Below are 22,587 nucleotides of genomic sequence, written 5' to 3' on the forward strand. Positions count from 1 at the left end.
TATGACATAAAAAATTGAAATTATGATTTAACATGCGCAGTGCAGGCAAGACACTGCACGCTTGCGACATCCGTTGCTTAATACGGTGTAAATATAAATAACTGTACATTTTTTATTTTATTTAATTAGGCTGAAACAAGCAACCTGATTCATTTGTTTTGAACTGATCCGAAGTCCCATTTTAGAAGCCTCATCAAACAGAAAAATTACTAAAATACTACAAATTGACAGGCCACATTTTAGAATTATAGTACTCATCATAACTTTATCTAGGAATTATGTTTAAAAGCATCCAGAATAAATCAAAACTATATGCAGGACTAAAGAATATATGTAGCATATTCAAAGTAGCCACCCTTTCCAAAATTGTACTCTTGGCATGATCGAGCAGCTTCTTGAAATTTCACCTTGTAGGAAGATTTTTCAATAGTATTGGCAGAAATTTCATCTATTCATTTCTTGGCTGCTTTTTTTATTTGGTCCTCAATTTTTGTCGTCTAATAAAATAAATTAATATGTTGCCACGATTATATTTTTGTCTACTAAAGTCATTTCAAACATTTAAACATACATCTTCAGATTAAAAGATTTTAAGACCATGAGAAACATTTCAGTCAAACATTCAAGTGTTTTAGAACTTTTAAACAGCAGTGTATTTTTTGCCCTCCAAAATCATACATCAAAAATTATGCATTTAAGAGATGGCTTCACAAATCTATGATATTACTACTACTGCATGTTTCACAATAGAAACCTCTCTGGGTTTTTACTGGTAGTTTGTTGGCTTCAGCAGGCATGTTATCTGGTAGATAGGAACCAGTGAAATACTTTTCTCATAGATCTTTTGTTGAAAGGATTCCATATACATTGTACATTGAATGTGGCCCAAAACACACAATATTTTGTAATTGTTTGGCTGTGGAGTCCTTCAGGTTCCTGGGCTCCACCATCTCAAAGGACCTGAAGTGGGAGACCCACATAGGGCCCAACAAAGGTTGTTCTGTGTGCTTTAATCCCTGTCAGGTTTGCCTCGGCTACTCAGTTGATCACAAGTGGACAAGAACGGATAGTCCAGATTGCTGAAAAGATCATTGGTGCTTTCTTTCCCACTCTTGTAAAGTGCAATCATTACAGACTTGATACACCCTGGACACAACATCTTTGAACTGTTGCCCTCTGGCCGGTGCTTCAGAAGGAGTACTAGAGCATCTGGACATATTGCTTTTAATAAATTTGAATATTCGCAAATTTCCAATCTATTTTACATACAGTATATTACTTCTGTACAACTGTCTATTTACAGTTGTATTTTATTTATATTTTTATATATTTTGTACTCTGTTTTATTATTATGTGTCTGCTGATGCATTTGGATGTCTGCACTGGAAGCTTAAAAAAATACTGAAAACTGAAAACAAATAACTAAAATATATATATAACCAATCGCAATTGGTTTGTAAAACCACTGAGTTGCATTTACACCATTCTAACCAGCGGATGTCACCAGCGTGCGGTGTCCTGGCTGCACTGCGCATGTGCACGTTAAGTCATAATTTTGACTTTATCTCATAATTTTGACTTTTTATCTCATAATTATGATTTTTTATCTCATAATCTTGACTTTTATCTCATAATTATGACTTTTTATCTCATAATTTTGACCTTTTATCTCATAATTATGACTTTTTATCTCGTAATTATGACTTTTTATCTCATAATTTTGATTTTTGTATCTCATAATTTAGAATTTTGTATCTCATAATTTCGATGTAACCTTGACCTTAACATTTTCCAATAAAGGAGAGGATTTGCCTTATTTTACCCACATAATGATTTATTAATACAAATAATTAAAAATATATATCTGTCCTTTGATTTTGTGTCATTGGTGACACAAACTATTATTTTGAAAGAGTAAAAATGTGCAAGTAAGTACTTGCAATGTCAAAGGTCAACAAAGACGACGCTCTGTTCAAGCACACATGGTGAGTGTCCCAAATTAGAAGTTTTTGGTGTGGTTCTTTAAAAGAGTCATTGGTGTTCCTTTGGTTTGTGTCAGCATGAACGATTTTTATTGGAAAAAAAACTTTTATCATTAAGTAACATACAGTATCTCACAGAAGTGAGTACACCCCTCACATTTTATCATATCTTTTCATGTGACAACACTGAAGAAATGACACTTTTCTACAATGTAAAGTAGTGAGTGTACAGCTTGTATAACAGTGTAAATTTGCTGTCCCCTCAAAATAACTCAATAACACACAGCCATTAATGTCTAAACCGCTGGCAACAAAAGTGAGTACACCCCTAAGTGAAAATGTCCAAATTGGGCCCAAAGTGTCAATATTTTGTGTGGCCGCCATTATTTTCCAGCACTGCCTTAATCCTCTTGGGCATGGAGTTCACCAGAGCTTCAAAGGTTGCCACTGGAATCCTCTTAAACTCCTCCATGATGACATCACGGAGCTGGTGGATGTTAGAGACCTTGAGCTCCTCCATCTTCCATTGAGGATGCCCCACAGATGCACTAAAGGGTTTAGGTCTGGAGACATGCATGGCCAGTCCTTCACCTTTACCCTCAGCTTCTTTTGGGGTCGTTATCATGTTGGAATACTGCCCTGCGGCCCAGTCTCTGAAGGGAGGGGATCATGCTCTGCTCCAGTATGTCACAGTCCATGTTGGCATTCATGGTTCCCTCAATGAACTGTAGCTCCCCAGTGCCGGCAGCACTCATACAGCCCCAGACCATGACACTCCCACCACCATGCTTGACTGTAGGCAAGACACACTTGTCTTTGTACTCCAACCCTGGTTGCCGCCACACGATTGACACAAACTGAACCAAATAAGTTTATCTTGGTCTCATCAGACCACAGGACATGATTCCAGTAATCCATGTCCTTAGTCTGCTTGTCATCAGCAAACTGTTTGCGAGCTTTCTTGTGCATCATCTTTAGAAGAGGCTTCCTTCTGGGACGACAGTCATGCAGACCAATTTGATGCAGTGTGCGGCGTATGGTCTGAGCCCTGACAGGCTGACCCCCCACCCCTTGAGCAGCAATGCTGGCAGCACTCATACGTCTATTTCCCAAAGACAACCTCTGGATATGACGCTGAGCATGTGCACTCAACTTCTTCGGTCGACCATGGCGAGGCCTGTTCTGAGTGGAACCTGTCCTGTTAAACCGCTGTATGGTCTTGGCCACCGTGCTGCAGCTAAGTTTCAGGGTCTTGGCAATCTTCTTATAGCCTTATAGCCTAGGCAATCTTTATGTAGAGCAACAATTCTTTTTACAGATCCTCAGAGAGTTCTTTGCCATGAGGTGCCATGTTGAACTTCCAGTGACCAGTATGAGAGAGTGAGAGCGATAACACCAAATTTAACACACCTGCTCCCCATTCACACCTGAGACCCTGTAACACTAAAGAATCACGTGACACCGGGGAGGGAAAATGGCTAATTGGGCCCAATTTGGACATTTTCACTTAGGGGTGTACTCACTTTTGTTGCCAGCGGTTTAGACATTAATGGCTGTGTGTTGTGTACACTCACTACTTTACATTTTAGCAAAGTTTAATTGCTTCAGTGTTGTTCAGTTATACATGAAAATATATAATAAAATATTCACAAAAATGTGAGGGGTGTACTCACTTCTGTGAGATAGTGTACATACACACAGTCTTAAGGCCATTGCACATTGAGTCCGAAATTTCCGCACGTTAAAAAATAAATACGACCTCACGTTGTGTCAATCACATTTACACACTGCCTCCGATATTTTCGTCCGTCATAAAAAAATTCGGACTGGATTTGATTTTCGGCGTTTTTAGCATCCGTAGCGAGCCTTTTGAGAGGCGTTTTGACAATTCAGAGACACCGTACAAACCAGCGCCAAATACGAAAAAACGCATACGAAACTTTTGGACTGCATGTGAAAAGACCTTTAGAACTTTTTGACTGTGACAATTTGTCAATGACGCCCTCTGTTGGTACTTTGAAATAATTTTATAAATGTTTTTTATAGTACACATCAATCCTTTGTAATACATTAAAAACAACAAAAGCTTTGAAAACATGTAATATTTGAAAAGCACTACAATTTGTCTTTTTTTACTTTTTCTTTTATTTCTCTGGCAACAAGTATGATATAATACCTCTAGTTCTTCTGACATACTAATAAAAAGCTGTATTTTAAGTGTTTCCTGGGGATTTGGTCATTTTATACTAGTGCTGGACATAAACAGACAGAAAATCTGTTTCTGTAACAAACTATGTGCACTACAGTGATTTGTGATGTGAAAAATAGATGAAAATATGCTTTGGATATAGGCGAGTCGTTTCAGATATAGGCAGACATGTCAGCATTTTTATAACAAAGGATATAACAATAGATCATTTATAGCAGGTGTGTCAAGAGTCTATCTCAAAAACTGCTTCAACATGTACTGCAATCCTAAATATCTTCACGAGGATTTCTGGCGTGTATGAAGATGGTGTCCCTTTAAGGGGCAGAGCTTTACACCCCATGAGTCATCTCAAAGACTCATTTCAGGCCCTGATAACATTCTACGCATTCTTGAACCACATGTAAAAAAACAACAACAGTGCCAAATGGGTGTTTTTGTATTTATTGCTAATATCTGGACATAAATGATCAATTGCCAGAAAATGCAAACGTGATCAGATTAATTTGACCTCTCAGTACAGATGAATCAACATTTACAGACAGTAAACGCAAGCTCAGAGGCAAATATCAAACCTCGTTCATATACAGTACAGCTTCATATATCTATAAAACGTGTAACAAATAAAGTCGACAGGTTTTTGGGTTCAGCCTTGAGTAGGATGACTCCCTCCAGAGTCTGTTTAAGTACCCATTTTATCAAACCAAATGAAGCACGTTTAAAAACCGGCAACCTACTATTGTTTACCATCACAGGTCATGTTCCTCATAGTAAATGTGCTTTAAAAGAAGCCTGGACAACCACGTTAAAGGTCTACGACCCTTCATCAAATTGAAAATAGCAAAATAAAATACTCTCGATACAAACATGCCAAATCTCCATACATAAAAAGGGATGCTTTGGCTATTTCAATAAGATGTCCGGAATCATAACTTTGATATTTTAAATATTTACTTCAACACAGAATTAAGACTTCGCAAAATTAATTTCAACACGCACACGAGTGTTCGCATGGCAATAGGCACGAATGTCAAACTCTTTGCCATTTAGCAAAAAACTATTTATAACACACAAGCAAGGTATCCTAACTGCTTAGAGTTGTCCTATAATGACCATCACGTTAAATCCAGACACAAACTTAACTTTCCTTTAAAAAATGAATTTCTCGGTTAAAGAGCGTTTCATGACAAAATCGATTTGCCTTTTTTCTTACAGTGCTTCAGGCTAGAATGAAAATGTATGAGGGATATTATCTGAATCAAACCACTTCACAAAGCACGGTGTCCAGACACGGGAGGATATTTAAGGCAAAAGCTGCAGGATAAAACTCTTGTGCCCTCTAGTGGTCAGAGCACGTGAATGAGAGGCAGTACTGCAAGTCCGGCTCTTTCAGTGCATTTCAAATATCTCACTCGCATCAATAAGAGAACAAAAACCGTAGTGCGTCGTGTTCAAACGAGAAAAGAGCAAAAAAGCAGCGGATAACATCTGCAAGAGCATCGTTTTAAGCTATATCAGCAGACATAAAGCTAATCTTTCGTAACAAAATAAGAACTTACAAAACATCTGTTTTCTCTCTCACAACTGCTTAAACATGTATGAAAGGCTATAAAGGTTCACCCGTCAACAACAACAAAAAAATACTGCACTGACTCAAGTTTCATTTTTCCATTAGCTTTCTATAAAAATCATCTGAGAACAATAAAGTATTTATTCAGAACCTAAAACAAATTAACTTCTAGCCGACCATCTATAACATTAAGCTATTATAGCGTGTAAGAGAAACTCTGTCAACTGTAAACACTGTCGACTCGTCGTTCTAGCAGTGTGAAAATATTCCCTTCCTCTCGGCTCCCTGTGCGTTGGTGCGTTTCTTTCTTTTTTTTTTAAGTAAACCCTTTTGACAAGGATAGTAATACAAACATAACAGTCTGTCTAAAGCATGATGGGAAACGTGGCTGACAGGCTTTGGTCCTCTATGTGCTGTCAATCATTTTTGTCTAAGGAATCTGAGGAGTTCGGGCCAAGGTACTTTAGCCGGAAACCACCTGAAACACAAACACACACAGGCTGATGTCAGTACGTACATTTCGGAGTCTTATTTCGACTCGTAACAGAATTGTCGAGCTGTATGCTTGCGACGCTTTGTCAAGCACTCAGGCATTGTGTTCGCTTACTTAGGTTGAGTATATTTTTGGCCTAAAACATCATCATCACCATCATCATCATCTCCTGGTCCTGATGTTACCTGTCATACCGGCATCAGTGGACGGCTGCTTGCAGTCCTGGGCGTAATGGCCGCTCATTCCGCAGTTATAGCACGACACGTTGGCCGTCTTCTTCACGTTGGTTCCCCCCGACATCAAGCCCACCGGTGGAAAGACGGGTTGGTAGAAGCGTCGAAAAGGGGGCATTTGGGGCAAGCTGTAACCCGCCTGCGAGGCCAACATGTGGTCCGAGGGGGCGTGGAGAAATGCCGCAGGAGGACCCGTGTGAGCGTAGAAGGGCAGAGGCGTCCCGTTACTCTGATGGGCCTGGGCGGGGAAACTAGAAGGCGTGAGGTGGAAGAACGCAGGAGGCGGACCAAACATTTGACGAGCAGGTTGGGGAGGCAGGAAGTAGCTGAGAGACTGGTGGGCGACGTTGCCGCCGCAACTACCGCGGCAGCCGCATGCGTTGCATCCCCCTTGCTGGTGTTGTTGTTGTGTTGCGCCGGTCTGCGTCTGTGGGGTGCCCGGCGGGTTCGAGCTGTTGATGTAGGACAACGAATCGCTCGGAGCGGTGCTGTGCGTGACAGCGGGGGGCGGCATGGGTCCGGACCCCGGGGTGTGTGTGGGTACGGTCGTGGGGCAAGGTCCTGGGATTTGGCATGAGGAACTCGCCCTTGAAGAATTGCTGGACAGCGTAGGGGCCTTTGTGTTGGTTTTGATGGGATTGTTGGCAGTGGCGTGTTGCAGAGAACACTGGGCGCCCGAGAGGATGCTGAACGGCCCCAGCGGTGGTTGCTGTTGTGGGTGAGTGCTGGCAGACGATGTTCCAGGTTCTCGGGGCAGCGGGATGGTTATGGTGATCTTGCCCTCGTTGGTGTCCCTCTGGGTGGGGTTGTACTGCAGGGCGTACGGGAGGCAAGTCAGGGCCAATTCGACAACTGAAGGCGACTGCAGGACATTCTGAGGCTCTGCGACTAATGGAGTCACCTTGGCGACCGCTTTCCCGCCAATGCCTTTGGCAGGGTGAGTTTTTTCAGGTTCCTGAGCCGAGTTATCGGATTGGCTCTCTGTGTCTGTTGAGAGACGGTTCAACATCATTAGGTCTCATTTCATACCGCTAGCAACTGACAGCTGTTTTTTATTAGCAGAAATCACACCTTGGTCCTCCAGGCTCTTGTGGTGAACGGGACTGGATGGCACAGAGTTAGAGCTCTCGGAGGACGTGTCTCCATATCTGACCCTTCCTGCGTCTATAAACAAGACAAAGGGTAACAGCATTTAAGCTCACGGTTAGGCAGATACACACACGAAAGCTGTGCATTTTATTCTGGTTCACACACTCACCTTTACAAGCCGTCTGGTTGCTCATCAGTGTTGAGGAAGGTTTCTGGATCCCAGCAGAAGTCTTTGCGCTGGTGGCCCTTCGACCCCTCTCCCTGACAACAGACCACTGTATTTTAAGAGCCATAGCTTTGCAGGGTTTTTAAAGAGACCGTTCACACAAAAATGAAAAATAATGCCACCATTCACTCACCTGTTGAACTTGCTGTTCCAAACTTGTGTGACTTTCTATTTTCTGTGGAACACCAAAAGAGACGTTAGGCAGCCTCAGTCACCATTCACTTACATGGAAAAAATGCAATTACAGTGAATGGTGACTGACGTCTAACATTTTCCTTTGAGTTCCACAGAAAAAACGATCCATTTAATGCTCCATCATCACAACACAGAAGCGTAAATCTTTGTACAACAGGAGTTATGCACTGCTGGAAATATTTTGTTGATGGTTATTATTATATTGGAAGCACTTTATTTTACAGTCCTGTTTCCCATGTACATACTGTGCAAATATAATAACTAGGTCCTAACCCTAAACCTACCCCTACACCTAAACGTATACCATGTAGTTACCTTATACCACCCAGATCTTTCTTAGGTAAGTACACCGTAAGTACACGTACTGTAAAATAAAGTGCAACCATTATATTTATATTTTAATCTATACTGTGTTTTTTACAATCTTATAATTCTACTTGGACCGTTGCCAATCATCTGTAAGGGTTAATATTGTCTCATATATTTAAAGGGGTCATATGACACGGCTAAAACGAATATTATGGTTGGTTTTAGATGTAATGCGATGTGTATACACGATTTAAGGTTAAAAAACGCTGTATTTTCCACATACTGTGCATGTTTGTATCTCCTCTTTGCTCCGCCTCTCTGAAAAGAGCAGATTTTTAACAAAGCTCATGGCTCTGAAAAGCGAGGTGTGCTATGATTGGCCAGTTCACCAGTGCGTAGTGATTGGTGGAATACTGCAAGAGTGTGACGGAAATGTAACGCCTCTTACCATATTTGGAACATCAGGTTCCTCTTCAATTGTACTGACAGGTACGCCCACCTTACTTGCGTATACATTTGGGCGGTCTTAGTCAAATCAGACCACCAACTGATGTAGATTTGTGGGGGTGTGGCTACACGAGGCGTTTCAGGCAGGTCTGGGTGAGCATTCGCTTTTAGATAGATTTTTGCAATTTTACGTGTCTAATACATGCATGGGCAACTTATAACACAGACACAGAAAAACAAGCGTTCACGCCATATGACCCCTTTAACATACTTATTGAATATAGAGCAATAAACAAACATGTTTCTCAATATATAGTATCATCTCAGTATTAAAGGATGTTAACTAAAGATATTTTAAAACCATATTTCCTAGACGTAGCCAGACAAAATTGGCTGTCAACGATCAATATCTTCATCTCATCATTTGGAACGCAAGAAAAACAATCCAATCCTCAAATGTCTTTGTCATCATTTCAACTTGCTCCCAAACAGAGATAAACTAAACCCACAGAGATCAAATTCATGAAAGTGTGTGTGCTCGTACCTTTTGCCAGCAGATCTTCCTTTGCTCTTCTGTCCGGCCGTGAGGATTCGCCTGTCATTTGTGCAGCCCTAGCAGAGACAGACAGTCCTTCTCATGACGCATAAAAGCCTCAAATCTTCACTATCAGACATTTTTGAGATTCAGGATCTCACCTGTTCACATTCTGTGCCTTTCATCCAAACTCTCTCTCCATTCTGCTCACAGTTTGCTCTTCTCTGGCATTCTGAATGTGAATTACTGCAGGGAGAGAAAGACATCTCATCACTGATTCTTACAGGAGGATACAGAGGATGAGGTTGTGTGTAATGAAGTCGTACCTCAGGCCCGCAGCTCTGACGCTGTAACCCTCAACGTCTGTAAGAGAGGAAACGGCACGATAAGTCTAAAGAAGTCAGTAGAGCAGATGTATTTTTAGAGCAGATCGGACAAGCGCAGCCGTCTCACCCTCTTCCAGGCTGGAGGTCTCAGAGCAGTCCTCAGAGAAACCGCGTGAAGGCTGATGGATTCTGGATACAGGTGCTGTGGTACCTGCAGAGAGAGAGCAGACGGGCAGGTGTGACATGTGCCGGCAGCGCGGAGCGATCAGGAGAAGCGGATACACAAATATTTTGGCCTGGAAAATAAAGGGTTAGTTGATCCGGGGGAAAAAAATTCTTTACTCATCCTTGTGTCTCTGCTTGGCTTTCTTTGTTCTTCAGAAAGAAAAAAGTTTTTTAAACAGTGTTGTTTTGTTTACAATGGGAGTGGATTGGGACAGCCTCTTTTTAGGTTTCGAAGGGACGCAAAAGCATCATTATCCAACTAGAACTAAACAACAACAAAAAAACGTAATGTAATCTGATGTTTAATGTTCTTTTTTAGAAATATCTATACGATTTGTAATAAATCTATGTGCATTGAATCGAATCATGAATCAAATCGAATCGAGAGCTTGTGAATCAGAATCAAAAAATCGGAATCGATAATTACCCAGCCCTATAAACAACACTCTGCACGTAAAAACACCATCCTAAACATTATACTGTATATGACCCGTATATCATATGATGAGTGACTCACTACTCCTTAATGTTTTGGTATCTGGTACAAGAAAAGCATGTTGTGGTGTCTTACAGCAGCTGCATGGCAGTGAAGATGGGTCAGACAGGAAGAATGTGGAGACGTCACACCTCTGAAGAACATCCGGAGATAAAGACAAAAACTTCTCCCTGTACACGAACAAGAGAAAGTGAAACATTATAAGGTAACAAATACAGACGCTGGCATTTGGTTCATCTTCACAGGAAGTTGAATTCCCTCAGAAACTGACATCAGTGCTACTGACCTGAATACTGCAGAGTTTGTGACATTTAAACAGGAAATGTCAAATTCATCCAAACGTAAAAGCAGTGATTTCCACTCACTTGTATTTTAATGTTCAGATTTAGTCAGATTCATTTTTGCAAGCTGTGCTTTAAAGGGATACTTCACCCAAAAGTTTTAATTCTCTCATCAATTACTCACCTCCGAGATGTTCCAAATCTTTATAAATGTCTACCATATTAAGAAAAGTACTTTATACATTTTTTCGTTCTGTTGAACACAAAAGAAGATATTTTGAAGAATGTAGGACAGCAAACAGTTCTGGGGGCACTTTTGACTACCATTGTCATTTTTCCTACCATGGGAGTCAATATATATTTAGGAGTCAATATATTTGGCTCCATGGGAGCCAAATATCTTTCTCTGTGTTCAACCAAACAAAGGAATTTATACAGATTTGGAACGACTTGACAGAATTTGTTATTTTTGGGTGAACTGTCCTTTGAAAGTGTTATTGTATGTCACACATGGAAAATGTGCTTGTTTTATTAGTGATGTGCGACATGACCAACTCATTATTTTGTGGGATGTGTTTGTAGTGTCATGCAATAATTTAACAAGTTACAAGTTAATCGTAATGTTTTTCATCTCTATGAGACTCACCTGAGATTTCTCTCCAGTTCTCTGACCTCACATTGATCCACACGATTCAATAACCTGACGAAACATTTCTCAAAGCCATCAGGGCTCTGCTCCTTAGGAAGCTATAGAGAATGAGAGGTGGGTTTTTTAGATTTGCATTTGACACCAAACACCAAAGTGACTTGCATTTGAGATACATAATATCAGTATGTGTTCTTTCAGAATCAGCGTACCGTAAAATGTTTTTCAAACAACTGTTAACAAACAGAAGGCAGTCCTGTGCAAGCACAGCCAAAGACAAATAGAAAATAGATAGGGCACATGCCCTGCTGCTCTGCTCTAGGTTGGCACACCGGCATGTGCAGCAAACATGACTAAAATAACCAAACACAGTGTGACACATCTCACAACTCTCTGCTCACCTTTAACAGGAAGTCCTCTAATTCACGATGACTTTTGGTGACGGCGGTCAGTGAAGAGTCGGACCATTTCACCTGCAAAAGTAGAGGAAACCAACACCGAATGAGTCTGGTATTTCAGAAAGCTCATTATTTTTCACATAAACACACAGTCACACACCCTCAGATTCCTTATGCAATTTGTATCTTTTGCCACTATATAATTATTTATTTAAAACATAAAATTGCCGGTTATTTGTTTCGATAACAGTTCCTCTAATACATTCCAATCTGTTTGCATCTAAAACAAAAGTAAAAGTGTTAGGTAAATAAAACATTCCAATTTGATCACTCATTGAATTCTGGGCATCTGAAATAATACATCTATCTAGTCTATATAAAGACAGTGACGATAACATGAAGCAAACGCCCAACACGTTTGAGAACATACTTGCCAAACTGAGTCATACACTATTTTAATTCTGCGCTTTTCAACCTTCCAAGAAATTCATCCACCAGCATTCTAGCATTCATAGTTTGTTATTAAACAAGAATCTTAAAGAGTACATAACATGAGATCATGAACATGACATTTCATGCAGTGTGTAATGTTGCCGTGGTTGCAAGTAAGCAGTCTGCCAAGTTGTAAATCCGGGAATAAAAAAGGGAGTCGACTCTGAATCACGCAAACAAGTCGTCCCTAGTTCGATTCGCGAACCGCCGCGGATGTACGTCACTACATATAGTCCCCGCCTACGTTTTAATAGGACTGCCCGCGAAAACTTCACTCTTCTCCCCAAACACTGTAGCTCGTGAGCCTCATTCGCGGTAGACCAATCACAGCAGACTAGACCATCTGACCAATCAGACTAGGCCAGCGGAAAGGAGGGGATTAGACAGATGAATCGCGGAACGAATCATTTGAGAGTCAGTCAAGAAGTAAGGCAAGAATAACTAGCTATTATTACGAAATAATCGTGTTTTTACACCTTCTGTGTACATAAACTTGTTGTTGGACACTCCATAAACCAAAGTAGGACCTTACAAATCCCTAGTTATGTACCCTTTAATGAGTCTTTTAACAGTATCGAAGTTTAGGGATTAAATAAAAGTAAAACAAGAAAATCTTTTTTTATCCATCACTTTGTTCTACTTAATAATATATATTTTTTTTTGGCATAGAAACAGTTGACATGTTAGGCTTCTAGTGTATGTCCAAAGCATAAACAAAATCCCGGAAGCTTGTTTGGACTATCTCACTCTTTAGGTTCAAAAGTACACAATACAGGCCATAATAAATAGCTTCGGTTGTGAAACGCCTGGCAGATATTCACTTAGAAAGAGTCGATAAGATGATTCCTGTTCTTGCAGCAATTCATCTTTCCCAGACAAAGAAGGTGTTGAAGTGTTTATCTGTAACTCCAAGCGAGCTCTTTCAACACCCGGGCAGCCCATCACACAGAGTAAATATTTTATCCCTAACAAGGGCTGGCACTCTGTTGGTCTGCTTCTCTAGTGAATACTGATGTCTTAATGGTAAGGTTGCACCAGCAGGCTTGGCGAGAGACGCAGGTGGTCAGGGGTCAGCCGTGACCCTGGGAAAGGGTGGGGAATTCGTCTGCCAGTAAAATATGGAGATTTTTTTATTGGAATGCAACTCACACAGATACTTTAAGCTACACAGAGAGAACGTAATGATTTCAGTCCGGGGAAATAATGGTTTCCGTTTTAGTTTTTCTTTCACAATATATTTCCAGCATCAAATGAATTTACTAAAAGCTAACACGCATGCTAACATCTACGATATGAAGAAAATAAAAATCTAGTAACCAACAAAATGTCCTACCGCTCGTCTGGTTAAAAAAACTTTGAAGTACTATAACACAATCGAATAATCTACGTTTACACAACAATGATGTACTAAAAAGGTTTTCCTTAGCGTTTTTGAAAAGTTTCACATGACAACAATGTCAAAATGATCCCTATTGACATGGATTTGATTCAAATGACTATAAACGCTGTTTTATGCATGCCAGGCCAGTAGTTGGCGATGTCACATTGTAAAGAAACACATGTGAACACATAACAGGCTACTACTGCCGCAAATAGATTTACACAACTAACGCTGAAGCGGATGTGCCCCCTAGCGTCCATGAAAAGTGCTAATACTCATGAACTTCAAGGAGCAATGTGGGGCATCTAGTGGTGAGATTGCAAATTTCAACCAACAGCTTACTCAACCCCTCCCTTTCGAAGCACCACGGCGGATCTCACAGGACAAAGATGTCGTCGCGTTTTCACTTCTTTGCCGAAGGAGATCAAGTATTTACGAAATGCGCTCTGTAGAGCTGTTTGTCCATTTAGGGCTACTGTAGAAACAACATGGAGAATTCCATGTAATGGGACCCGCTCTGTATGTAGATAGAAATAGCTCATTCTAATAAAAACATAACGCTTCATTATGTAAGGTCTTTGAACACCTCTGAAGACATAGATATGAATATTATTTTGCATGTCTTTCAATAGATACTCCAAAACATTACACATTGGACCTTTAACGTCACCGTTTTTGAAATTTTACATTTTTATAATTTACAAGGAAATGATAATGGTATAATTTTCAAAAACTTGCCTTTTGAAACCCATTTTTAAAAGTTTGCATTTTCAGCCCCCCAAAACGCAGTTGTCGTATAAGTGAACAAACTAAAGGCATACAATGTTTTCCATGTTTAGTTATAACAGTGTCGTGTAAACACCCACTTAATCGACATTAGGGATTTTTTAATACACATTCCAGGTAGTGCATGCGATTCATCCTTGCATGCTATTTCGAAAAAATAAAAAAGTTTTAAAACCGTTTACGTTTTGGTTGACATCACTAAGCAACTTTCATTTCTTCCTGGTAAATAAAATCACATCACACATTACATTTTTCCTCAATTCTGCCTCACTCAAACCTATGTAAATAAAATAGGATCCAAACACATTGGGCCTCATTTATCAATCTAACGTAGAAACGAGCGCAGATCCTTGCGCAGAAATCGTCTTACGACAGGGTTTACGTGTGATTCATCAAACATTCATATGCCACCAATCTCATCGTACGAATGAACGTACCTTGATAAATATGGCGGCTGAAATCGGTCATAATTTACATATAACGCCCATATAAATTCAGGGTGTAGAAGCCTCGCCCCTAGATTTTACAACATGGAGAAACGTAATCCGGCCAAAACGGTTTAACCTTGGAAAGCGGAATCAAAGGAAGTAAAAAACATTTTTGGAAAGAGATCGCTGCGGTCAACAGCGTTGGTGTAGTGAACCGATCTCCAGCTGAGGTTTGTATTTTTTATTGGATATTTATGTTTTGTAAATATGACCGCAAATATTTTATTTTATTATAGTGTTTCACTATTATAAATTTACACTGAAGGTATTGTTGTTGCTTTACATTACTTTGGTTGAATAATGCATTTAAATTTAAACAAAATAAATCTGACTTCAGTCTTGAAAAACTTTAAGTTACATTAATGTGTTAATGTAAAAACGAGATATAAATTACTGATTATTTTTAAATGTAGGTGAAGAAAAAATGGTGTTGCGGAGGAGACAGATGCATGTTTCTAAGCAGGATAAAGGTTTAAAATCTAATGCTGCTAATCTTGCATTTCAGGCTGCTTAAATCAAGCACACACAGTTTTATGTTTGCTTCATTTATTTTTTCTCTTTCAGATCTGTCAGAGGCAGGACCAGGACCGGCTTGGAACCTGCCACACAAAGCAAGGCAACCTGTGACCCAGTGCGCATCTTCCATCCCATCGAATAAAAAAAAACATTAAATCATGCATTTGGTCTGTTTTCATTAGAATGCATATTTGTCAGTCAAAGAAGCTATCATCTTGCAAATAGGTAAACTAACCCATTGCATATAAATATGTTGATTAGGCCTATTGTAGTTTTTTAAAAATGTTTGACTTTAATTGTGCATTTTAATTGTCGTAAATTATCTTAGCCTAGCCGTAGCCTAAAATTTCCTTAAAGTTTTGTACACCAAAGCACCTGTTAACCTTGTAATTTCAAACAATTAAATGATCATATAATAAATAATTAAAAATACTTTTAATTTAAAAAAAAAGAAATCGCATCGTAATCTATTTTTACATTTGTTATACTAAACGAAAAAAAACAAATCTTTTTTTATTTGTCATTATTCCTTTTCAGTTATCAAAATGGTAACGCGCACACAGACACCCTATCTCAAAACGTGCGTACACGAACTGAGACCTGTCGTGAGATTTCATCGTAGCAACCGCTCACGTCAATATTGATAAATGCCAAGTTTTGCGTGGAAACGACCGTACGCCCAGTTTTCGCTCGTTTCATAAATGAGGCCCATTGTGCTTGGTATATTAAAATACGTAACGAATAATATTTATCGCAGCATGAAGCAGCTGTTGCAATAATATTTCAGGATCCATTTCTTAAAATGACGTAATGTATTAGGCAAAAGAAAGAAATGCTTTACTCTCAGTGTCCCTCTTCAAGGGTTCTGGCTCGACACCATACTCTCGCTGTGAGCCGAGCCAAAGCCTCTTTACTGAGGCTGTCAACTCTATATCAACAACCGGATGTTTACAGCTCAGGCTTTGCATGTTTCCTCACTGGTCCCACAGAGACAGAAGTCTCATGTACACAGCTGAGAGCCGAGTCCAGCCCTCTGGAGCCACGGAGGCTGACTGCACCATCATTTTAAATGCATGAATAATGCAGCATGCAAATCTAAAGCAACAACTTCTAGTAAGAGTTGAATAACTGAGAGGTGATTAACACCGCATCATGTTACTTTATATTTGGACAATATTCTTCAAGAAATAGTTCAGCTGAAAATAAAAAATACCCTCATGCCCTCCTAGATGTATACGACTTCCATTCTTCAGTCTAACAACGTTTTTTAAAGGAAACGTTCACACAAAAATGGTCCCCATTGTCTTGGACACCATTCTTTGGGTGAACTATTCCTTTAATAAAAAATATGTTTAACCATATGTTCATAAATCCAAGCTTGTGAAAGCCCCAAAAACACAAACCATCAAAAATATAATCTTAAATGTTTGAGTTTATTAAGTTTATTTGAGTTTATTGGCAGCACATTGATAACTTAAAATCTCATGTGTCTCACGACAAAATAACATATGACAACTAGTCGATGTGTCACCATATTTTTATTTAGCGCTTGAATGTGCTTGTTGTGTCAATTTCATTGAATAAGTTCGTTCCAAAAACATTTATGGAAGCACTGGAGTTCATTTGGATTAATTCATGATGGATGTGTTTGGAGCTTCAACAAGTTGGGACCTGTAACGTACTGTACTGTATATACACTGACGGATACTTGATTGAAAAAAAAACATAATGTGTTCAACTAAAAAAAGTAAATCATATACATTGGGGATGACATGAGGGAGAGTAATTTACAGGAGCATATTCAATTTCGGGTGAACTATTCCTTTAAAGGGATACTTCACCCAAAAATGAAAATTCTGTCATCGTTTAATCGCCTTGGAGTTGTTCCAAATCTGTATCAATGTCTTTGTTCTGATGAACACAGAGAAAGATATTTGGAAGAATGCTTGTACCCAAACAGATCTTGACCCCATTGACTCCCATAGTAGGAAAAATGACAATGGTAGTCAAAAGTGCCCCAGAACTGTTTGCTGTCCTACATTCTTCAAAATATCTTCTTTTGTGTTCAACAGAACAAAAAAAATGATAAAGTAATTTTTCCTACTATGGGAGTCAATGGGGGGAAAAATCTGTTTGGTTATAAGCATTCTTCCAAATATCTTTCTCTGTGTTCATCAGAACAAAGACATTTATACAGATTTGGAACGACTCGAAGGCGAGTAAATGCTGACACAATTTTCATTTTTGGGTGAAGTGTCCCTTTAACTGTGTGAATAAACACCAAAGACGCATGTCAAAATCAATCACACAAAATTCTCAACCAAATAAAAAATTCAGCAAGAAATCACTGCAAAAAATGACTTTCTTACGTAGTCTTTTTTTCTTGTTTGCCAGTAAAAATGTCTACAAATTCTTGAATCAAGATGCATTTTCGTGATGAGCAAAATGACCTAAGAAAATAAGTCTAGTTTTTAGTCAAAAATTATGAAATTTCAGTGAATTTGTGCTTAAAACAAGCAAAAAATCTGCCAATGGGGTAAGAAAAATAATCTTGAATTAAGGTTTACCTTCTTCTTAGTCACTCAATTCAAGATTAGTTTTCTTACCCCATTGGCAGATTTTTAGGCTTGATTTGATCCTTTTTAAAGCAATGAATCATGAAAGCAATCATTACATAGCAAAACATAACACCAATGAGCCAATGAGAGAGAGAAAGAGGTGTGTCAACTCCGTTGACTCCAATGGAACAATTTTTGGTGTTTCATGGAGCCTCTCAATAGTTCCAGGAAGTACTAGTAATGCATGGAGCTGCAGCAAAACAAACTGTGACGAACTTTTAAGTACGCAAGCCATTTAATGAATAAAAACTGAAAGAAATAAAGCACTTAAAGAAAAAACATAACTTCCTGAAACAATCTGAAGGCTCCATGAATCGCGTCACAAGTGAAAATTTAGAACTTCTGAGGTGAGGTCGCGACTCTCCTCACAGCGGCTTTGGAAACGTAAGGGAGCTTGGTGATGTCCGAGAAGTGTGAACTTGACATTGTCAGAGAGGTCTGTGAACTCACCTCAAAAGTGTACTGCCTGCTGTCTCCTGCCACAGAAACGTCCTTCAGAACGACCTTCTTAATGTGCACCACTGAAACATCAGAAGACACTCTTATCATACTCAATCTGTGGATGTTTGGAGGTCAAAGGGTTTTCAGCGTTTAACAGTGAGATACCTTCTCTCTGTGACCTGCTGCTGAGGTGAGGATTGGGATCACTGCATAGAGTCCAGTCCACTTCATTCTCCGGCTGTGGACAGATGAACCTCGGTCTGGATAACTGACTCTGACAAGCAAAGAAGATTAGACTCATTAGACAGGTGAATAATATGTCTACAACGTCTCTAAAACATGGGAATTTGCACTGCGTCTTAGAATTTCTTCCCATCTTTACTAAAAGCCACATCGTATTAAATTAGCGTCAACACAAAACAACACGAGAAACCGAACATCTACCTAGTGGCCGGTCATCCTTACGTTGGCCATAAATGTGAGCTGTGCTCCAAATATCCAATCAGAGGACATGCGAGGTTGAATTGTGAATCGAGTTCTGCATCTTGTTTAAAAGCAATTTTTTAAAATCTCATCCTACATGAACAAGACTCGTCGTCATCATTTAAGCTATTAACATTTTTAACTTGACAGCTAACAAACAACAGGCCTAAGAGCAGAATGTGTTGTTTAGGACAGTGGTTCTCAAACTTTTATTGTTGTAAGGCCCTGGGAGTGCATTGCTTTGCGGCCCCCCAAATAAAGACTTACAATCTTAAACTTTCAATTTTAATTAAACCAAAAACATATTCAGTTATACAAAGCCGAAACATCAATTCTTTTGGTTGGTGGTCTTATTTTTCTGATGTTTGACTGTACAAAATGAATGACACATTTCTATATTTCATCAAATGCCACAAAATCTGTGGCCCCCTGGATGCATCCTGGGGCCCCCCCAGGGGGCCACTGTCCCTAGTTTGAAAACCACTGGTTTAGGAGACCTGATCTGATCTGATCCGATGAGTGCGTTCGTCTCATCGTGTGCCCAACATCCCACACATGACCTCATTTACAAAACACAAGACAAGACTCAATAAAATCATTCACATAGACATGAAAAAGAACAAAACGGCGTTAAACATGCATAACGTCACCCCAACCGTATAAAAGTAAGCAAATTAAGTTTGATGTAGTTAGATGTACACATACAGTACTGACAGCTGTCAATCATCTAGGAATACCAGTTTAGCCAGTAAGATTTCATTGTTTATCAGCGTGTACGCATTACTTTGTGTGCTGCCTGCAGTATATGTCATGTCAATTGGATTGAATTTTGTATGGTTTATTTCCCTAAAGCAAAGTTAGCCTATGTTGGTTTGTTTGTTAAATGTGTTGCTGTACTGTGATTTCCCTATTCGTGTACCACCCTATTGCCTTGATAACATTCTACCAATACAACCCAACACATTACCAGTAAACTCAAACACCATTCTAGTTTTCATTAAAACTACATTTTTTTCTATTGTAACCGTCATTGAAACCCTTAAGATTTTTTTTAGCAGGGCGTAGAATGCTATGCAGTAAAGCAATATGTAACATTGTACTATTTGTGTCAGTGACTTTATACCATAGTATTTATTTACACGGTACCTCAAGACTAGCGTGGTATAGGCACAAAAATCCATTGTATTACCATGGTGCTATGTCCAAAGACCTTAAATGATGAAAACTATGATAATGTCAATGACCTAAATGTGCATGGTTTTTACTTGGTATAAACCGAAGAATACCACGGTATGGATGACATTGCATTGCTAAGATGGTAAAATCGTACTTTCATCAGTGTAATGGCAGTGATGTTGAGTGTTACGTTACACACCCATTCCTGGAGTCTGTCCAGCTGTGCTCTCAGCTCCTCCCGCTGATGGAAACTGAACGCCGGGTGTAACGAGCCCATAGTGAAGAGCAGCCGCAGCTGGTCCACCGTCTCCGGCTCCGGCACAGCCCCACACATCCCCGCCTCAATCCGGCTTAACGTCCTGAATAATATCCCGGCACATTCCCTGCTCTTGGATCCGAGTAGCGACACATAAACCAGCAGTTTGGACAGCACCACGGGGTCGCTCACGTCCACGTCCACAAGCCCCTCCAGATCCGCGGGGCAATTGGCCCGGGTCTCAAAGTCCCGCAGGACGGTGAAATCTCTCCGGGCCAGATCCTCCAGACAGGCGCCGAGGAAGCGCAGCTCCAGCGGCTGACACATATGCAGGAGCCCGCAGAGCAACTCGACGCGTCCGGCCGGGCTCAGCTGTAAGCCGAACCACTCGAACACCGCCTCCTTATCGAGTGGAGTCGATCGGCCGCTCTCTCGACGTCCCGGCCGATCGGTTCCGTTAACGGAATTCAAGTCGCAACGGTGATTTTCGCCTCCCGCCGCTCGCAGCTTCATCTTCATCATGATCAGCTCTCAAACGCGATCATCAGTGATGGAAGTCCATTGGCGGTACTTACCCGCCGATGTTTCGGCATCAAAAAGCGATGTAATTCCTGGTTTAAGGTGGGAATTACGTTGAAATTCGTCGCTTGTCGCGCGGTGTTGAATAAACGGTCAGTGTGCCAGATTGCTCGCTTGCCGTGCCTCCAGAATATTGTGTCAATCACTCGTAACTCCGCCCCCACTCGTCTGCTGAGGCCCTAGGTCCTAAACTCGCACGATTTTCCGGCAGGTCAAATTTCTGTGGAGGGACGAATTTATAAATGCAAACGTTACAAACATAAAAAAACACACAAAAATACAAATATCATTTTATTAAATAAGTCTGAAGAGTCTATTACCTTTTTTCATCCTTCAGTTTTTATTTGTACTAGGCTATTTCTGTTTGTATGTTTATTTGTTGTTTCATGTATTTTAAAAATTATTTATTTGAATATTTCTCTTTTTTTGTATTTATCTACGCATCTTTCCATTATTTTTTTTACTGTATTTGTATAAATGTTGTATAATTAACTGTTAATCTTCACACCGGATCGTCTTTCAAGTCTCTACAGGTTGTTGACGACATGTTGCGTCTCAACCGATCGTAGTAAAACTTACCTTGAATTAATTCCGTTTTAATGTTATGGTGAACATCTTAATAGATGTCTAGAAGCAAATATGGATTTTGATAGATCTGTAGAATACTTGGAATGCCAGCCAAGGAAACAGAAAAATTTACTAAGAGACAGAAAGATGACAAATAATCATGATATATAAGTTGAATAAACCAGAGTCAATATTGTCGAAGAATCTGCCTTTTTTTTGTCGATTGATTTTCATGCTCTATGTTATAAGTTTGTTTATTATTTTTTGTACAATTATTATTTAAAAATACAGGCTAACCAAACCGCTTCAGTTCCATATTGAACCTCTAGTCGTCGCTAACACTGAACTAATAATAATAATACGCCAAGTGTTAAATCCAGTATTTCCACTAGAGGGCGACACCACTCAGCCCATCACAGCCATTGTACGCAAGCCTTTTCACACAAATATCTAGTGTGTCATTCACAAAAATCAAATATCAACACTTCCTTTGAACGTATTTGGAAAGACCTTAAAGCAAGAAATCACTTTACCTCTAACAGTAAATGCACTGCAATTCAACCCTATTGCATTATACTGAAACTCTGCACGCCATTAAACTTAATGCTTACATGCTTCACATCATTGTTGTGCTGTACTGTGTTTATGTCTCTTCTATTTTCATCCAGTGTGCCGGCTCTGGTACTTTTGACCCAGGTTTGATCCAAAATAGCTGTGCCAATACATGAATTTGTTTGAACAGCAGATTTGTTTACCTCTGTGGTGTATAAATATATACACAGGGTCATTTACCCGAGCAGCTCACAGGTACATATTCCTTCCCCAGGTACTAATGTGGTTAAAATCCGTCTTGTGTGCCACTTTCTCTCCAAACATCTTTATATTCAGAAACAGGGTCCTGGGGAGAGCGACGGTGGTCCCTGAGAGTTTTAGGACGGAATGGAAGGCGCCAACATCTGTGTTTAAGCACCTGGCCTTAACTGATGGAAACCAACTATTGGAAGAATAAAGACACAGTTTTTACTCCCAACACTGAGGATATTGCACAGACATGATGTTAATGTAAAGTCAATTGACTCTTCTAAATAACTCGATGCATGACGGGAGTGAAAATAAAGAGGCTTTCGTCTGCGCTATTTGTGGAAGT

At 39.8% G+C, this 22,587-nt stretch overlaps 1 protein-coding gene across 2 annotated transcripts; it reads right to left on the reverse strand.

The window, feature by feature from the left end:
• Nucleotides 1-4,616: 4,616 nt before the first annotated feature.
• On the reverse strand, nucleotides 4,617-22,330 carry zcchc2 (zinc finger, CCHC domain containing 2). Of its 2 annotated transcripts, none has more exons than XM_057334603.1 (14): nucleotides 20,238-22,330; nucleotides 18,545-18,653; nucleotides 18,389-18,459; nucleotides 11,661-11,732; nucleotides 11,260-11,360; nucleotides 10,408-10,502; nucleotides 9,739-9,822; nucleotides 9,612-9,648; nucleotides 9,447-9,531; nucleotides 9,295-9,362; nucleotides 7,743-7,834; nucleotides 7,556-7,648; nucleotides 6,446-7,471; nucleotides 4,617-6,236 (listed from the first exon to the last, which is right to left on the reverse strand). In XM_057334603.1, the coding sequence occupies exons 1-14, from the start codon at nucleotides 20,814-20,816 to the stop codon at nucleotides 6,175-6,177; spliced, it is 2,574 nt and encodes an 857-aa protein (XP_057190586.1). In that variant the 5' UTR covers nucleotides 20,817-22,330; the 3' UTR covers nucleotides 4,617-6,174. The 2 variants fall into 2 exon arrangements, with proteins under 2 accessions (XP_057190586.1, XP_057190585.1); XM_057334602.1 differs by having other exon boundaries at nucleotides 6,437-7,471.
• Between the last annotated feature and the right edge of the window lie 257 nt (nucleotides 22,331-22,587).

Source organism: Triplophysa rosa, linkage group LG5 (genome assembly GCF_024868665.1).
Source record: "Triplophysa rosa linkage group LG5, Trosa_1v2, whole genome shotgun sequence".
Lineage (NCBI taxonomy): Eukaryota > Metazoa > Chordata > Actinopteri > Cypriniformes > Nemacheilidae > Triplophysa > Triplophysa rosa.

Excerpts from the sequence above, each read along its gene's own strand:
- zcchc2 (XM_057334602.1), bottom strand. The coding sequence starts at position 20,816 with ATGATGAAGATGAAGCTGCGAGCGGCGGGAGGCGAAAATCACCGTTGC. Across the intron at positions 18,654-20,237 it reads TGGACAGACTCCAGGAATGG|AGTCAGTTATCCAGACCGAG; the intron begins GTGTGTAACGTA and ends TTTGCTTGTCAG. Across the intron at positions 9,649-9,738 it reads GACCTCCAGCCTGGAAGAGG|ACGTTGAGGGTTACAGCGTC; the intron begins GTGAGACGGCTG and ends CCTCTCTTACAG.